This window comes from Triturus cristatus, chromosome 7, assembly GCF_964204655.1.
Source record: "Triturus cristatus chromosome 7, aTriCri1.1, whole genome shotgun sequence".
Classification (NCBI taxonomy): domain Eukaryota; kingdom Metazoa; phylum Chordata; class Amphibia; order Caudata; family Salamandridae; genus Triturus; species Triturus cristatus.
In genome coordinates this window covers 1,698,262,997-1,698,280,170 of record NC_140590.1, presented here as the reverse complement: position 1 = coordinate 1,698,280,170, position 17,174 = coordinate 1,698,262,997, and the positions used below count along the sequence as shown (strand labels likewise).

At 44.3% G+C, this 17,174-nt stretch overlaps 1 protein-coding gene across 1 annotated transcript in view; it reads left to right on the top strand.

Annotated features, from left to right (window-relative positions):
* Positions 1-17,174, top strand: part of MFAP5 (microfibril associated protein 5) — a 215,524-nt gene that overhangs the window by 164,627 nt on the left and 33,723 nt on the right. Inside the window, exons 7-8 of the mRNA XM_085619919.1 lie at positions 1,703-1,735; positions 4,048-4,077. Of these exons, the coding sequence (XP_085476045.1) occupies positions 1,703-1,735; positions 4,048-4,077 (63 nt within the window). The remainder of the gene's footprint in view (positions 1-1,702; positions 1,736-4,047; positions 4,078-17,174) is intronic.

Sequence of the window (17,174 nt, the reverse complement as noted above, 5' to 3'; positions counted from 1 at the left end):
TACAAAAAATGTTATTTTGCCTTAGAAATGTTATTTTACATTTTTTAACTACATTTGTACATTAATATAAACAAAACATTAATCTCAAATTAAATGGCAAATTTAAAATCAAAAAATCATTTTTGCTTTCAGATATATAAAACAGAACAGTATACTTTAACCACAATATCAACACAAAATGATATTACTAACTACAATATGTTTTACAACAATATAATTAACAATATTAAAAAAGATATCTAAGAAACATTCTAATGTGCAATATCACTATTGACGATATTTCCTGCAATGCAATATTCTTGCAATGATATTCTAGTATCACAATATAAAAAATTTGATATTTTGTCTAAATTCCCCAGATGGTATGGAAGAACTCCCTCACTTGCCCACATCCACAAAGACATAGGGTGTGATTTAGATCTTTGCAGATGGGATACTCAATCACAAGCTTAATGGCTATCCCGTCTGCTGTATTACAAGAGCATTATATCCTATGGAACTTGTAGTACGGATCATGGAATATCCGTCACGTTTGTGACGTAGTATCCTATTTGCCAACATTTAAATCAGGCCGTTAGATTGGGGACAGCCCTACTACATTTCACCATATGAAGTTTTTTATAATGTACCTGATACAAGATCTTATTCATTTTGATCAGCCTGGATCAAGCCAATATCTAGGATGTTGGGGAGAGTCCTCCAAATGGAAGAGATCACTTTTGTCCCTGGTTTCTAATGGTGAGTAATTTTCAATGAATGTGTTAAAAGTGATGTGTGGCTAAGGCATGTCTAAGCTGCAGATAACAGAAGATCTCATTCTGTATCAGACAGAATTCACATTGCAGTTGTTGTTTGCAGTTGATCTGATTATGAGTTTGGCTGAGAAGGTACTTCGCCATAACGTTGGTTGAGCAACTTAACCTGTCCAACTGTTGGTCCTCCTCCTGTGTTTTGAGTTGGGCCAGCCATTAGGATTGCAAGGCAGTGCCCACAGTGTCTCCGCCCTCAGAAACCTTACACCCAAGACCGGATATAGTAAGGGTTGTTGGTGTACAAATGTCACTCTGCCCACACTATTTATAGAGGACAGGGAAGCTCTGGCGTTCCCAAATGGAAAAAAATACTAATGGCCCCCACATCCAGGAAGAAAACATCCGGAGTGTGAGAACCATTAGTGTTTTGTTTTTCAAAAAGAAACTCCCTCTTTGTGTGTGGTGGGCGGCCAACTGAAACAAGGCAACCTCTAACCAAACTTTTTGTGCCTGTGCAGGAATCACAGTGGTGATGGCTTCTGTGGAGGCACAGAGTTTATGGCAGGGTCAGCAGTGATCTCCCTATATGGTGGGCATACTCCTTCAAAATGGGGCACACAATGTCCTCCGCCACGCTGGTGGATGACTTATTGCCTGCCAAGTGCTGAACCAGGCCTTTCATCTTTTCATGACCCTAGACATCCCTAGCGAAGAGATATCAATGATATCCAGCTTAGCATATCCTGACAGGTGGGACACCACTGAGAGAATCTGCACTCACTCTTGTGGTAGTGGTTCCAACTCAAGAGAAGACATTTAAGCTCAGGTGTAAGTATTTGGTATCTCTCCCTCATAACATTCAAGCCAATAGACATTCTTGACACAACCTTTGATGACGTAGCAGTATTTTTCAGTATCAATTAATTTATCATTGTTTTTCTATATTTCAGTGCCAGATGGTGACTCTCCACCGGATGCACCTGGTAAGGGATATTTCCTAGATCATACTTTGTTATGACACTTGAGTGTACATTTCAGTGTCTGTCTCTAAGCGCTGTCTCTATTTTTAGACAGCGCATCTGTCTGTCTGGCTAGATTCCCTTCCACGTTACCTTTGTTCAATGTTGCTCTTCTTAAGGTGTTTTAGCCATGCCCACATGTCTGCCTATCCTGGAATATCTGGAGCTGTGCCTGTTTGTAAGGAATAGCTATAGCTGTGGTCAGATTGGGCTTTCTGTTGTTTTGGCTGCCTCTCGGTGGTGCTTATGGGTTGTGGGAATTGACATCATACCCTCCTGGACCTGTACTAACATCACACGGTGACCCCCTTGGCCCTCTCTTATTCCTTGACAGCCTCCTGTTTCCTACTGAGGGGTGAGATGATGAGCAAGGAGTGTGCATAACAGAAGGAAAACAGGACTCTAAAGAGTCAAACTTGCTTTCTCACCCTGACACTGACCTGAGGCTGCCATGCTAATACTGACCCAGAGCTTCCATTTCTACACCAGGGAGACTAGGGGTAGCGATGGTAGTACCAGAGGACCAAAGGGATTAACCAGGGGTATCAGTCTCTCCCCTGGACAGCCTTATTGATGTCCAGTGCTGGGCAGCATGTATCTATTTTTGTTGTCTTAAGCATGTCTGTCTAGGTTGAGTTGGGACAGTTTTTTCAGGCTGTATCTGCCTGCACTGTTTCAAGTCTTTCTCTGCATGGGGCTTCATTTCTTTTAATCATTTCTCCATTTTGGTGGATCTTTAAGCAGTCTCCCTCAAGGTGCCTTGAGTTAGACCTGTTGGGAGTAGGGTATGTTTGCAGTTTTTTGTGCTACGTCCATAATGATGACTTAATTTAGTGCTGGTCGTTAGGAGATGATGTGTCTCTATGGTGTGCCCGAAACTGTGTATCGGGGAGTCAAATTTTAGCTCTGTCTGAGTTGCCTATTTGCTTTAACTGGGGGTATCTTCAGTTGTGTGTTTGGGTGTCTCAGACTGTACCTCCCAGGTTTGCCTACCGGAGGGTCCATCTGTTGCTGTTCTTGTCTATCTTCCTACTGTGCTTGCTCCGGTAGGATTTCCACCATTTGTTCAAACCAGAAATGAACAATGCTATCTTAAGGGTTTCAAGGCTATAATACTCTACAGGCCCCATTTGTCTCTGACTCAAACTAATATTCACACAGACCCAAATATGGTGTATGCAGGACAATGTAGAATCCTGTCTTTGAACATCACATACCTTAATCGACATCACCCATGTAGGACATATTGTCCAATAGTATCCCATCTATACACTCCGAACATTCCCCAACTGTTCATTCCGATAAGGCGTTGAGGACCCCGAAGCAAATTGGATTGGTTGCTACCACATGAGGTGTGAGAAGTGCTATACAAATACTGCAATACAGCACAGTAGATTGGTCTGGATGCCGCCTCACCAGTTGTTTTCCAGCAAGGCTGATTTTTTCATGCTAAAATAGGTAGTAAAGTTATGATAATCATTAAAATCTAAATTCAGTATTTTCCCGCTTTGAAAATAAAACCTGAAAGCAACTTCTTCAAGGTGTAAACACACTAACGGGTCTATTAGGATGGCGGTCGGAAAACCTCCCTGACCTCCATGGTAGCGGTAAAAGACCGCCCGCAAGGACAGCGGCATAACCGCCGGTCCAATTAGGATGCTCCGCAGTTGAAATCCGACTGCCACGGAAAAGCTGGCTACCGCCGGCATCATAATCATGCCGGCGGTGCTTGGCCCTGATCCTCCACAATTGTATCAGTCCAGCTCCGCCCGCCAGGCAAGTGGGCGGACTGCAACCGGCGGAAGAGTGGCGGGCGGAAAATTACACCGCCGCAGTCACGACCGCAATGCTAATCGGACCGGCGGTGTTCAGGGTTTCGACCGTGGGCGGATGGCCGCCAGCGGTATGGTGGTTGCCACCACCGGACTGGCAGCGGCACTCCGTCCGCCGTCCTAATAGACCCCTTTAAGTCTATTTAAAGCTGTCTAAAGTATTCATAAATAATTTGTACATTTAATATAGGCTAAATGCCATGGTAAGAATACAGAAGATACTTGCATCTCCCAGCCATCCAGAACCTAATCCCGCCCTGTCAGAGCCTAAAAAAAAAAAGATATGGTAGTATTTGTATCTGAGGAAGGTGTAGACCCTACTCTGGAGGAGGCGGTAACTTTGACTGTAAAGACTTGCAGTAAACAACATTGTTCTGACCCCTTCCAGAGATGTGGCAACCCTGACTCCAACCTAAGTAACTGACATTTGTTTTTGTTTTACAGTGAAAGCCAGCAATGAGTCGCTTGCAGAAGGTACTCGCTCACATCAGTGATCTCATATCACCACAAGTACATTGCATACATCGCTTATTTCTAGCAGATATATGGTTTGGTAGTTTGGTCATCCTTCTTTCCATGATCAGTATCATCTTCAATACCTTTCTGTTTTCATTCTTCTAGTCTAACTTCATTATCCCAGCTTGCCTTCTCTTTCCCATACCTTAGAGTTTCTCCTGTCTTTAGCCTAATTTCCCTCCTCCTCTTTCCCATCGTTTTCTCGTTTTTCTTTCTCCGCTAGTCTATCTTCTATTTCTTTGTCTGAGTCTTTCTTCATTATTTCCTCTTCTTACCAAGCCCCCATTTTCCATTAACACGTACTACATTCAAATAGATGCAACATGTATTTCCTTCACTATATTTACCAGTCTTGTGTTTACCAGTTACGGTGTAAACTATGATTAGATTACTTCTGCTTGTTAAGGAAGGATCTGTTTCAGTTGTGTGACAGCTATTAAAAAATGGGCTTTTACATGGTCTGGAAAACTAGCAACTTGAATATGAGGAAGCCTAATGGAGGTATCATATCTGCAACAAACCATGCTGTTTTTGTAATCTTCTTGAAAAGCAAATCTCTAGTTTTCTTTCCTTATCCCAGTCTTGTCTCTTTCTTTATTAGAGCGTTTTTTCATTTTATTGATGTCAATCTCTTTTTGTTGTTCCATCCAGTCTGCTTTTCTTTCTTTATCAGTCTTTCTTCACTTTCATTAGCCTTAGTTGTTGAACAGATTTGCAATAGAAAACTATAACACTTATAGTTGGCAGAAGAAAATGAAACATCTGTGGTCACCTTGTTGGGGCCTTGGTGTTGAAGCGTGCTGCATTATGTAGAGACTTGGCTAAATAATGTTTTAAACTCTTTCTTTTATCTAACATTTGGATGGCACTGATCTTTTTGATACTGATCTTTTAAAAACAGAGGTATATCCTAAACTTAGTCAGTAGGGTCATTCATTGCTGCAAATGCCAGAAAATAATTATACTAGTACACTAGTTCCCACAGCAAAAGGATTGCCACCCAACCACTGACAGACCACCATAAGTGGTATTTTTATGTGAAGGATAGTAAAAAAAAATGTATTGGAAAAGCAGCACAATCTCGTATTTCTTTACCCTTTGAAGTGTAAACTAAACAAAGAGAATATATAGAGAAACAGCTTCAAAATTATGTTAGCATTCTCTAAACTATTTCTAAATGAGTATGAAAACTGAGGCATAGCTAAATAAATGGTGGATTTTAGTCAAAGTTGTATTCTTGTATCAGCTCCTGGCCCTTTTATATTCTGAAATAATGCACAAGTATCCAGCATTTTTGTCTGAGATCGGTACCTACACTACACAGAAATATAGACTGCGTGTGGGATTTAAAATCCAACCTCAGTACCCGCTTGGCCCTTTACTTGCAATAGATATCTCTTTTAATTGAATTTTAAGTCCACATTTCACACTGCATCCCAGTTTTAAGTATTTTTGGTATCTCCTTCAGGGTTGTAAAAGGTTAAAAATATTTCAGACATTCTATTCAACGCTGCCATTTCTTAAAAAGTTAAAAAGTGATGAGTGGGATGCTTATATTAATCTCAGTCTCTGGAAAATATTCGTGGTACATTCCAGTCCGATTGTTTTTGCCACTGTGACACAAAACACATGGATAAGCCATAGGCAAAGCAGCCTTGGTCCTTCTCCAGTAGAAACAGGCCAGGCAGTACTGCCCAGTCCAGGTTCATCTGGATGGGAACCCAACCAACCCCAGACTGGTTCCAGGATACTTACGCTTCATCAGCGAGATGAAGCTTGACTCCATGGGCACAAGAAACACAAGACCCACGTCTGGTCATCCCATCACACTGAGACTTTCTCTTCAAGAAATACATTTTAAAAAAGAGGAAATTATTCTTGAATAAAAATAGGAAATTAAATATCTATTTCTTAAAATTACATTTGTTATTTGAATGAGATCAAACATGAAGAGTTGGCAATAACTTCACATTACAATTAAAACTTTAACGAAGAACAACGTCTAAGTATTGGAAAAACATTACAAATGCAAAGGAATAACTGAGAAAAGGAACAAGACCCTCTCCAATTTCGCAAAATGATCGATGCAAAATATAAAATAAAAATGGAATTTCAGTTTTGCATTCGTGCTGCGTCAGAGGAAAATACCTTGATTTCTCGATTATACTAGTGATTATGCAGAGGGTTATCTTCCTCTTAGAAGTAACTATGGTAATAAGATGTCTGTACTTGTCAGACACACACCCTGTACGTGTACTGTGAGAAGGAAGAGAAGACCTGGCATAAGGAGATTGTTTATTCCCTGCTTGTCTCCAGCACCTGGGTCAAGTGAGTGAAGGCAGCTCACTGGAAATCACACTTATTCATCAGCTGTGGTCAGTATGAGGTGCACGTGCCAGCCCAACCTGTGCTTATTGAATTAGTGACCTCACAAGGTCAATCCACAATTGCTCATTCTGAAAGGTGGGCTGTGCCTGAATCTACAAAACATGACTCATGGATCCCATACATGGGTTCAAGAATACTTTGGAGACCTCATAACAACTCTCAACATCCAGCAAGCTATACTTACGTGTTAAAGCCACAGAGTCTCTGTGTTTCTGAGATAGTGAAGGATTGGATCTCAAATAATAATTGGACATAAGAACTCTGTGTCTCTGAATTATCCAGTTCAAAGGAAGCACTGACTTCAGAGTCTCTGGACTCCTTAAGCTGGCAACTGTATGGCAAACAGGAGGAAAACCACAGAACTTATGTTTTACCTCCCCTAAAATACCCATTGCTCATTGGGCTACTGTAAAAAACAACTTCCCAGCAAACCTTCTGAAATGGGGCATATTCATTGTGACCATGTCAGCATCACGCTCCATGGACATGAATGAAAAAATACACTTATAAAGCGCGTAGCTACCCTAAGGCATCCCAGCGCTCACACATCAGCCGACGGAACAGACAGAAATGCTTATGCAGAAGTTTTAAGGAGTTTCCGGAAGGTCAGGAGATTGGACTCCCGACGTAGATGGTAAGGGAGAGTGTTCCAAAGCTTGGCAGTGTTATAAGAAAAAGAGCGCCCGCCACTTCTTGCTTTTTTAATTTTTGGAACTGATGCAAGAAGGAGGTTAGTTGAGCAAAGACTTCTGTTAGGGCAGTAAGGTGGGACAATAGTTTGAATAATTGTCGGTCCTTTCCCCCAAAAGGACTTGTGAGTGAAACATAAAGCTTTAAAAGTAATTCTCTCCAGTACAGGCAGCCAATGGAGCACCCTATGTGCTGGCTTGGCGGATTGCCAGTGCGGGGTCTGCAGGAGCAAACGGGCGGCACAGTTCTGAACAATCTGTAGCTCTGCGGTGGTAGCTTGTGGCGCACCTAGATAGAGGGCCTTCCCATAATCAACGCGTGAGAGAATGAGGACATCATTTTCTCTTCCTGAAACTCACAATCTATAGTTTCAGTTCAAATTAGGTACTTTACTAGCTTAATGGAGTCACCATCCTGTTTTCCTAGCAACATAAACACTGTTTATATGTTTTCTGGATTTTACCAGAACACAGTTCAAACTTGGGTTCCCCTAAACCCTTTAGTATCACAATGTACCAGTCCTGAGACAGAGAACTCGGTGGACTATAACACCACAAACTTCATGAACACCAAATGGAGATTGTGTTCTATGCAACAATCAGATAAGTGAGACTTACTGGATTAATTGTTGTTAGTATCCTTTTGCACCATGAATAATCCCACTCAAGACTACACCCTAAGGATATATCTTGATAATTTGTATTTGAAAGAAAAATATTAAAATCCTTTTATTGCATAAAATGTTTATAGCAGTACCTAAAAGAGCAAAAGATATAATGGCAATAACATGCTAAACATGCTATTGACAACCGGGCTAAATAAAAGAAAGAACTACAACATTATTATGATAAGTTGGCAGGTCACTGTATTTGTCGTTCAACCTTTCCCTTCCTGTCTCTATCTAAATTACTTTACACCAAAAGGTGACGGCCAGTCTACTCGTCTTTGAAGAAGATATTTGTCAGCTTCTGCGCCAAAACTCAATCTCTCAGCCCCTGGAATTTCCTCCCTGATGGTCTCTCATTTGCATCAGGTTTATTTACCTTTCGGGGCTCTTCTATTGAATTTTATTAAGAATAATAATCAACATATTACTTTTCACTGAATGTCACAGAGAGAATCAATCAACATGAGCTCTCACCTAATTATTGGCTGTGCAACACATGGACTGATGAAATTTAGGGCCTGTTTATGACGGCAGTCGGATGAGATCCCAACAGCCATCCTGTCAGGAACAGGACCGGCCGACAGGGAATCAGTGGGCCCGGCATACAAATTATGATGCGGCCCAAAAAAGGGCTGCAGCACAAGGCTCACTGCTAAGAGGAATGTTTGTAAACATCCCTGCATTCGAAGCCTACCACATGGTGCAGGGATGTTTAGGGGGCACTATAGGTGCCCCCCAGGGACCACAGCAGATGGCCAGGGGGGAAAGGGGTCCGCTTGGGGCGTAGCTAGAGCTTGTGGCGCCCGGGGCTATCCCTCAGATTGCCGCCCCTGGGGGGGGTGCTGGGGAAAAAGGACTGCGAGCACTTGAAAGAGGTCCGAGAGACACGTAGTATCGCCGCTAATAGTTACCTCGATCATGCAAGTTACGTGCATATACATGACACGGTCCAAGGCTACACAGTTAAATACACCGGTGACATCAGGCGTTAGACTAACACATTTCAGTGTGGTGCTCCGCATCACCTCACTGAAATGCATAGTCACGCATTTGATTCCACTCTCTCTGCTGTCACACAAAGCACTATTCCAGTACACTACTGGCCACTCCAGGCTGCTAGCTTGCATGAGTGCCTGTGTGGCTGGCCTGCACCGGGGCTGCTCCCTCAGATGTCACTTGCCGGCCTGGGCACACGCTGCCAGTAGCACACAGCACAGCAGTGAGGCTGCTACAATGTATTCTTTTTTAAAAGCCGTAGTGCATTCCCGCCCGGCGCGGCGCCACTATCACAGCCTGACCTCACGACCCGGCCGACTAAGGCAGTTCATTAACGCTACGTTCTGCTGCCACCTGTGGCGCAAGAGGGGGTGGCTGCGTAGGCAGTTGAGTGGAACTGCGGCAAATGGCAGTGCTGCTTGCACCGCCGCGGTTACATTTTTTTAAATGCACATGATTTTTCTCGCTCAAATGGGAGCCAACCCACGGACCACGGTGGCTGCTGGAGCCCGGAGCAGCAGTCACAGCACTGACTGTGTGCAGCTGCTGCTGTTTGGTGAGCCTGAATCTATAGAATCAAGCCCGAGCACCGTGTTTGCCGCGGGATTATTCGTTGCGGCCACTCCACTGCCAGGGCTGCAGGTGGCCCAAAAACCGAAATGTCCGGGCTGGCCCACCCTCCGCCTTGCTGCAAATAAAAGTAAGTGAGACTGTGAATGAAAGCGCACTAATCATGTCACTGATTGTTATTAAAACTGCTTTACAAATTTAGCGCACTGTCTGCATCAGCTGCCTGCCCTTCTGTGATACACTGAAGTTCTCTGCAGTCACACACAGTGAGACAGCGAGAGTCTCATTCTGTCTGGACTCAGGTCACACACTGTGTAGTTCAGGGACGAGCCACGCGAAGAATTACTTTCTGAAATATTACAGCACTTGCTGCGCTGTAGTGCCTTAGCCTGAGGCTTGCCCAATCAATGCAGCCCAGTGGTGCTGCTGTCGAGTCAGTCAGCGGGTAGTACTGACTCTGTGTGCTGACAGCTAGACTCTTAAAACTTACTATACTTAGGCAGCTGAGTTGAGAGCTCATCTGTGCCTCTGACTGCAGGGCTGGAGCCGGAATGTGGCACACCGACCGTAACCACTTCATGTTAATAATTTGGTTGAGAGCACGACATCGAGCTGGCTGCCGGTTGTGAGCTATGTGACATGACTGTATGGCTTAGCCCGAGGCTTGCCCAATGGTCATTGTCCCCGACTAGTCAGCTGACTGTGTTGACCAACTTGTAATTTTAATTAGGCACTGCAGCTGTGAAGACAGAGAGATCCGTGCTGTTGAGGGCTCACATCCTGGGCTGCGTCACACTTGGGACAGAGTGGCCTGGAGTCCACTGAGTGATGCTCTGCGGCATCTGATTTGATTAATTGCCACTAGGAGGATCCAGGGGGCCAGTAGGCAAAGGTAGGAATCTGCCAGTCTGCCCTGCAACACTACTAGGAGGCTGACAAAAGAATGTTGTTGGGGCCTCAAATACTGTTTGGGCTGGGTCCCACGTGGGACAGAGAGGCCCTGGAGTCCACACAGTCGCTGTGATGCTCTGCAGTTTTCAGAACATCTAAGAGTTTCTTGTTTCTCAAATGGGTGTAATTTCTGATATTTGTATGTTTCCCTCATCTTCAGTGCTTGATTTTGCTTGCGAGAAAGTATCACTCATAGTCGTTGAAATGTCAATCATAATTACACTGAAGTTATGAGAAAATGTCACACATCTGAAACCTTGGCAGCTATGCTGCCACTCTGCCACTCACTAAATATCCCCTCTGAAAACATTTAGCTCTTACCTCACTCAGCCTCCAGCAGCACTCCACAGTGGTAGCAGCCAGAGCCAGGGTCTGTATGGCAGGGGTTGGTTCACTTCTGCTGCAGTGGCCAGCAAATCGCCCAGCACTGCCACTGCCCCAGTATCGACTCCTCACAAGAGCGCGTAGTGGTGAAGCGCGTGACGCGTCACTCCTACGTTCTCATCGCGAGGGCTGGCCAAAATGATGCCCAGGGCCAGTGTTGCCAGATTTTGAGACCTGTCCCAAGCCCAAAGCCGCTCAAGTATAAGCCCAAAATAAGCCCAACGCAGACCAGCATCAGCCCAAAAACAGCCCAAAGTCGCAACTTTCATTATGCAGAAATAGTCATCAGAAACCATTTTAAGGATGAATGTAAATTCAATTCGATATACAGATAGAGGGAGGGGGTTAACTGGGCACCTTTGGAAAGAGACTAGCCTGCCCCAAGTCTTTTCAACAGCTTGTTTAACATGTGTGTGTCCCTTTCCTCTTAAGATGATTTATTTCAAGTGTTTTCTTCATGCAGGTTTCTTTTTCCTTAACCCCTTTTAACCAGCCTTTCTCCCAACCCAATGGCTGCGGTGTAATAGAAGAATCATTTTCAAAATGACTTTAGTTGATTCTCTTTTTCGATGCATAAATGGCCAAAGCTTAAGCAATTGCTATTTATTAAGACAAAGAATATATCCTGTTTGCGCTAAGAACACCATTCAAGATAATTATTTGGACAAAGGAAGAATATACATCAAAATAAAAGCACAGTGCTACTCTTGGATTACTTTTTTAAAGACCTGTTCGTTACTGCGGCCACAGTGTGTCAGCTGTTCTCAGCGCCGCAGTTCACACTTCTGCTGCTGGCAACGCAAATGATAGCATGTAAGCAGTATGTAGACGGTGCCTCCCTGCTCCTGTGTATGGCCATTGCTCACCTGAAACGGCTTAATAACAGGCCAGAGACAGGCTTTAAGAGTCAACCCATGCATTGAGCAGCACTGGGACATTCCAAATGCTGCTCAGACGCTACTACAGCCAGGTTGTCCGCTCTGCCCCCCACAACACATGTGGAGGGCAGCGAAGATGTTTTCCATCCAGGGCAGTGGTAATGTCTGCTTAGTGGCAGAGCATGGGTGGGGGGAGAGGGATGGAAGGGGGCAAAGGTGTTCCGGAATTTGCAAAAATACCTTGCCTAGAGCCAGCCAAGCGTGAAAAGCTCTGCCACAGAGCAGCAATGAAGGGTTGCGCCTCGACCAGAGAAGGTGCCACTCTGGTAAGGAGAAATAAAGATGTTGCTAAATGGCCAATCAAACATACCCCATTGTCACAGTGAGATGGCGCCCTACATTATTCTATACAATGACGTGAATACTGTAACAGGAAATACTAATCTGTATATACACCTAAATAAAGCAAGGCATTACCTCGCGGTCTAGTCAGCATGATAAAAAACAGCCTAATAAATAGGGCTCACAGCATCTTCACATGATAACAAAAGTGGCCACTGTATATTTCCCAACTTTCATTTAATGAAAAGCATCTGTAAAACAAAATCCCTAAACACCTGGCTCATGGAAGAATCTTTCTTTCAGCTTACACTCTGGAGCAATGCTGGCACAGTTCCTACCAAAGAGAGACATATGCATTTCATGCCAAAGTGTACTGGAGACCAACACGTGGATTTGTTCCAAAGATGTTTATTCATAACACATCAACTTATTGTTTGATCATAGTGTACTGTTTGCATATATACAGAGATAACAAGCCTGCAGACCAGGATTGAATATGGTCCTTGAGTGGAACTGTGCGTGTAGTAAACCACTAAGATGCCCTCGGGCAGGCAACCCCCTGGCTGCCCAGTACATTCTTTTTTAAGAAATTCAGAGGAACGCCACAGGGTAATCATTGGTAGGAGAGGGCTACACACAAGGTATATTTAATTAAGTATAGCGACATATTAAGGTTATCATAAGAGTTCATATCAAAAGCACAAATTTTCTGGCTTTGTACTTAATTTACCTAGTTTGTTAATATTAGGACTTGTAGTCTTGGTGTAGTTCAGTTTGATCATTTGGATTAACACCCCAGAAAACAGTGATTAGTAAATAATGTGCAGAAACTGAAAAGTTGTATCCACTGTAGGGATTAAAGTGATAAACGTAGAGACTTTGGGGACGGTTGGCATTGAATTTAGGAGCGGGGTGGGGGAATCACACTGGGTGACAGAGAATGCACAGTGACTTTGCTCAGTATTAGGAAGGGGCTCATGCATGCAGGGCTTCGTGTAATTTAGGTGGGGCATGCAGTATTCAGGCTGGCTTCTCACAGTATCCATGAGAGGCCTGCGTTGCATTTAGAGGGATTCACAATATTCAAATAGTCTTTGGTGGGATAATAGCACTGGGGGGTTGACAATATTTAGGAGCAGTTACGTCTTTCTCCCACATAATATTCCTCAATTAGTGCTCCTCCCTATTCATTCACAGCCCTCCTCCACCCTCGTCAACATCCTCTACCTTTCTGCCTGTCTGCTTACCGGGGCTGATTTCGAATTTCCATCTGTCTCCCGAAGTGGGACTCTTGAAGTCCATTGCCGCGTTGGTTTCACTCAGTGACTCACTGTACTTCTAGTACAGTGATGAGACAGTGACAGTGTGAAATAGCAAATCCCGACACACTTCACCACCGCCTGCGCCGAGAGACCTACGTGAATAGCGCGTGACCGCTACTTCTGAGGGTGCCGCAGGCGTTGGGCAAAAGTTATTGCCAGGGCCGTCATTGGTAGCACTTTCACAGCTACAAGTTTGACGGCCCTGTGACCCACAGACTGAACACCCACAGCACTATAGTGGCTGGCAACACGTTGCAGCAGGTGTGCTTGCAGACACACACTTATACGTGCTGCTGCATTACTGCCACGGGCGCGCTCTGGACAATAACATTTGCAGGGCCGTCATTGGTAGCGCTTTCGCGTGCTACCAGATTTACGGCCCTGAAACCCAAACATCAAGCCCAGTCATTCTGCGCGAGTGCGCCTCCTGTCCCCATTCGCTCAGGGCTGGCAGCCAAGGATGATAAAATGTTGGGCACTGCTGAGGCGCCGCCCCAGCTCAAAAAAATGCGCACAACGGGCCAAACGCGGTACGACTGTCGCGGCTGCAATTAATTGGCAGCACCACTGCTGCAGCAGTCACAACAAGCAGGTCAGGTGCGACGTGTGCTTGCACGTCTTCAAAGGGGCCGCGCGCACGGCACTGGTGGCCCGTTGCGGCGGCCTTTATAATTTATTTGGGGACACTGACACTACTGGTACTGACAGTAGTGTCAGTGAGTGTCCCCAAATAAATTATAAAGGCCGCCGCAACGGGCCACCAGTGCAGCGCGGCTGCCCCCAAAATAGTGCCGCCTGGGGTGGGCCGCCCCCACCGCCCCCCCCTAGCTACGCCGCTGCACCAAAGTCACTTTCTGCCTGCCTGTTAATGGCGGACTAACCGCCATGAAACGGTTAGCAGAAAGGGACTTTGTAATCTCTACGGTGGTGCCTGAGCAGGCACCGCCCCTATTGTAGGAATTACAGCCCCTCCGACGGTCCCACAGGCTCCTTGAGCCCATCAGATGCGTGGCGGACAGTCTCTCCACCAGCCCACCATCGTAATGCAGCAGGCAGAACTGCAGGGGCAGATGGCATTGGGACCACCACCGGTAGCCTGACGTAATTAGGCCAGTAGATTTGACCAGTGGCACAAATCAACATGAAGCGGTAGTGAACACATAAGCTGCACATATGAAGTTGTTGCAGAACTATCTAATCAAACTAAAATAAACATAAAACAACATATTTGTGCTAACAAAAAAAGATAAATGTAACATGTGTTGATAATTGTAAAATATACAATTGAATAAAATGAATATATGGGGGTCTTTAATGCAGAAAAAAGGTGAAGATTGCATCATCCCTAGAGTGATAGTGAGGCGATTATGAATACATTTTATACGTGAGTATCTTATATGTACTGATAAATAAAAAGATATGGCAATAATGCCCTGTGCCTAATCCGACTAGGTGATTTGAATCAATCCAAAAGGAAAAAGTAAGACGCTGGCTTCAGTTGACTACACAGACAAACAGAAGAAGCTTCAGGTTGCCTTTCTCTTCATAACACTCACATTGGAATGGATGAAAAGCTTTAAACCTACAACATCAAAAAAGGATTTCACAGGTGTGGATGCTGATGTTTCCAAATGTTCTTTGCAATAAAAGCGATAAAAGACTTATGGGTCATTGGGAGGATACTGGTTCTCACCAACCACTGATTCTGATGTAGCTACAACCGGATCAAACAATTCAGATGTTGAAACTGGAGGTGAAAATGGAGTCGAAGTTGGAGGTGAAGTTATAACTGGTCTTGCCGAATGATAAGACGGTCATAATGTTGCATTTGGGTACACAGGTGATGGCACAGCTGTGGTATCCTCGAAGGCAGCTTTGAGGACGGTGTCAAGACTGTCAAACCTTTAGTCAAGAAAAGACCCGAGGAATGATCTTGGGTATTGTCTTCAGATGTTCATGCCCCTCAGTTAATTAAAGAGTTTCACAGCAAATTTCCAAAAAAGCCCAAGCAGAAAGGAAGCACTTTGAGGGAGGGTACTGTCAGGACTGTCAAACCTTTAGTCAAGAAAAGACTGTCAGTAAACTCTGTATTGGTTAAAACAAGAGGAAGAATCAGGCTAAGGGTCTATGTAAACTACTGACAAAAACGGATTCAAAGATGGCCGCCAGGAGACTACAGTTTGGTCAGCGGGTTAGCGCTCTAGCGCTCACTCGCAATCATGAAGATCCAGGTGAAGCGTCCGCGCTGTGGCGCACTTCACCTGAGTACTGAGGAGGAGCGAGGTTGTTACTGAGGTGCGTCGCGAAGATAGAAAGGGAAAACTTCGTCGCGCACCACGAACCCTGATATTGGCAGTTTCGGAATTCCTGTGGAGGTTGTCTGAGGAGCGCGGTAAGACTGTTCCGTGTGGAGCATTTAGGGGCATGCGCAAGGAGATATTTTGAAGTGTTGTGTATGCGGTCATGCGCAATTGTTGGAGAGAACACTGTGAGGCAAGAGCCTAGTTATCCTGAGAGAGAGAAAAGCGGAGTCAGCACAGGCTACAAGTTAATCATTAAACAGCGCTGTAGATTACAATAGCCAATTGAACTGTTGCAGAGAGACATATTATGAGTAAAAACACCGGCTGGTAAAGATAAAAAGAAAAGAGTTGAGAAGATACATGAACTAGTAATAATAACACCTAAGAAGAATTAGGAAAAAATAAAAAGAGATTATTGACTAGTATAATTCCTCAAGTAAGGTGAAGCAAGACAGATTAAAGATACTCACCAACACAGAATCCATTTATACGCTCAGCTGTTTTCCAAATAGGTGAGGAACCTGTAAAGAAAAAGATAGTGTAAGAAAGAGAGAAACACAACGAAGAATTAACACTATTTAAAACTTTAGTTACAGTGCATTGAAGCAAGAAAAAGATACTAATAGAAGAGAGGCAAAGGTCACACCTAGACAGGGTAGGTGTACAAGTAGATTAAGTAATATAGGAAGAATAGCAGAGAGATTATAGGACTAATAGTGTCATATTTTATTACAGTCTCAAAGAACACGTGCTAGCCAGAAGAAGACAAGAAGGAAGAGTCAGAAGCAAAGAACAAGATTAGCAGCAGTGTGACTGTCTCTTCTCTGTCCCATCCCCTTTCCCCCCTTGGGGTCTGTTTGGCATACGCGCTATTATGTGCGTGTGCTGAGGAACCCGGGTGGGGCATTGGGAACTTGCGGCGTTCTGCTCCTGTGCATTGAATCGAGCGTGGCCTGACAGAGTGAAGTTCCCATGAGTTGAATAGCACCTGAGCAGAATGGCGGAAGGTTTGGATTTGAAGAAACTAGGAGAAATCTTAGAAGGAATACAAAGGAAGTTAATAACAGTTCGGGAAGAGAATAGGGAGCTTAAAAAAGAGACTACAGATTTGGACCAAAAAGTGAGTAGTTTAGTATCCAGTCCCAGTTTTAAATATACAGCTTCACTTGAAGGGAATCTTAGTGACACTACAGTTCCCCATCCCAAGATGACTACTCAAGTTATTCATTCTCTGTCCCCAGTAATTCCGTTGGCACCTCCTGAGCGTTTTGGTGGAGACCCCCAGAAGGCTCAGGTGTTTCTAACACAATGCACCTTACACTTCATGTGCCGTCCGGCAGTTTTCCCTGATGCGCAGTCTCGAGTGGCATTTATTTTGTCGTACTTAAGCAGAGACGCTGCATCTTGGTCAATGCCTCTGGTGACCAGAAATGATCCAATATTATGCGATTTGGATGAATTTAAAAAAGAATTTCTTTGAATATTTGACAGACGATGGGTCTCCCAAGCAACAGACAACGAGTGATTGGAAATAAAACAAGGCAATCGAGATTTGGTGGCCTAT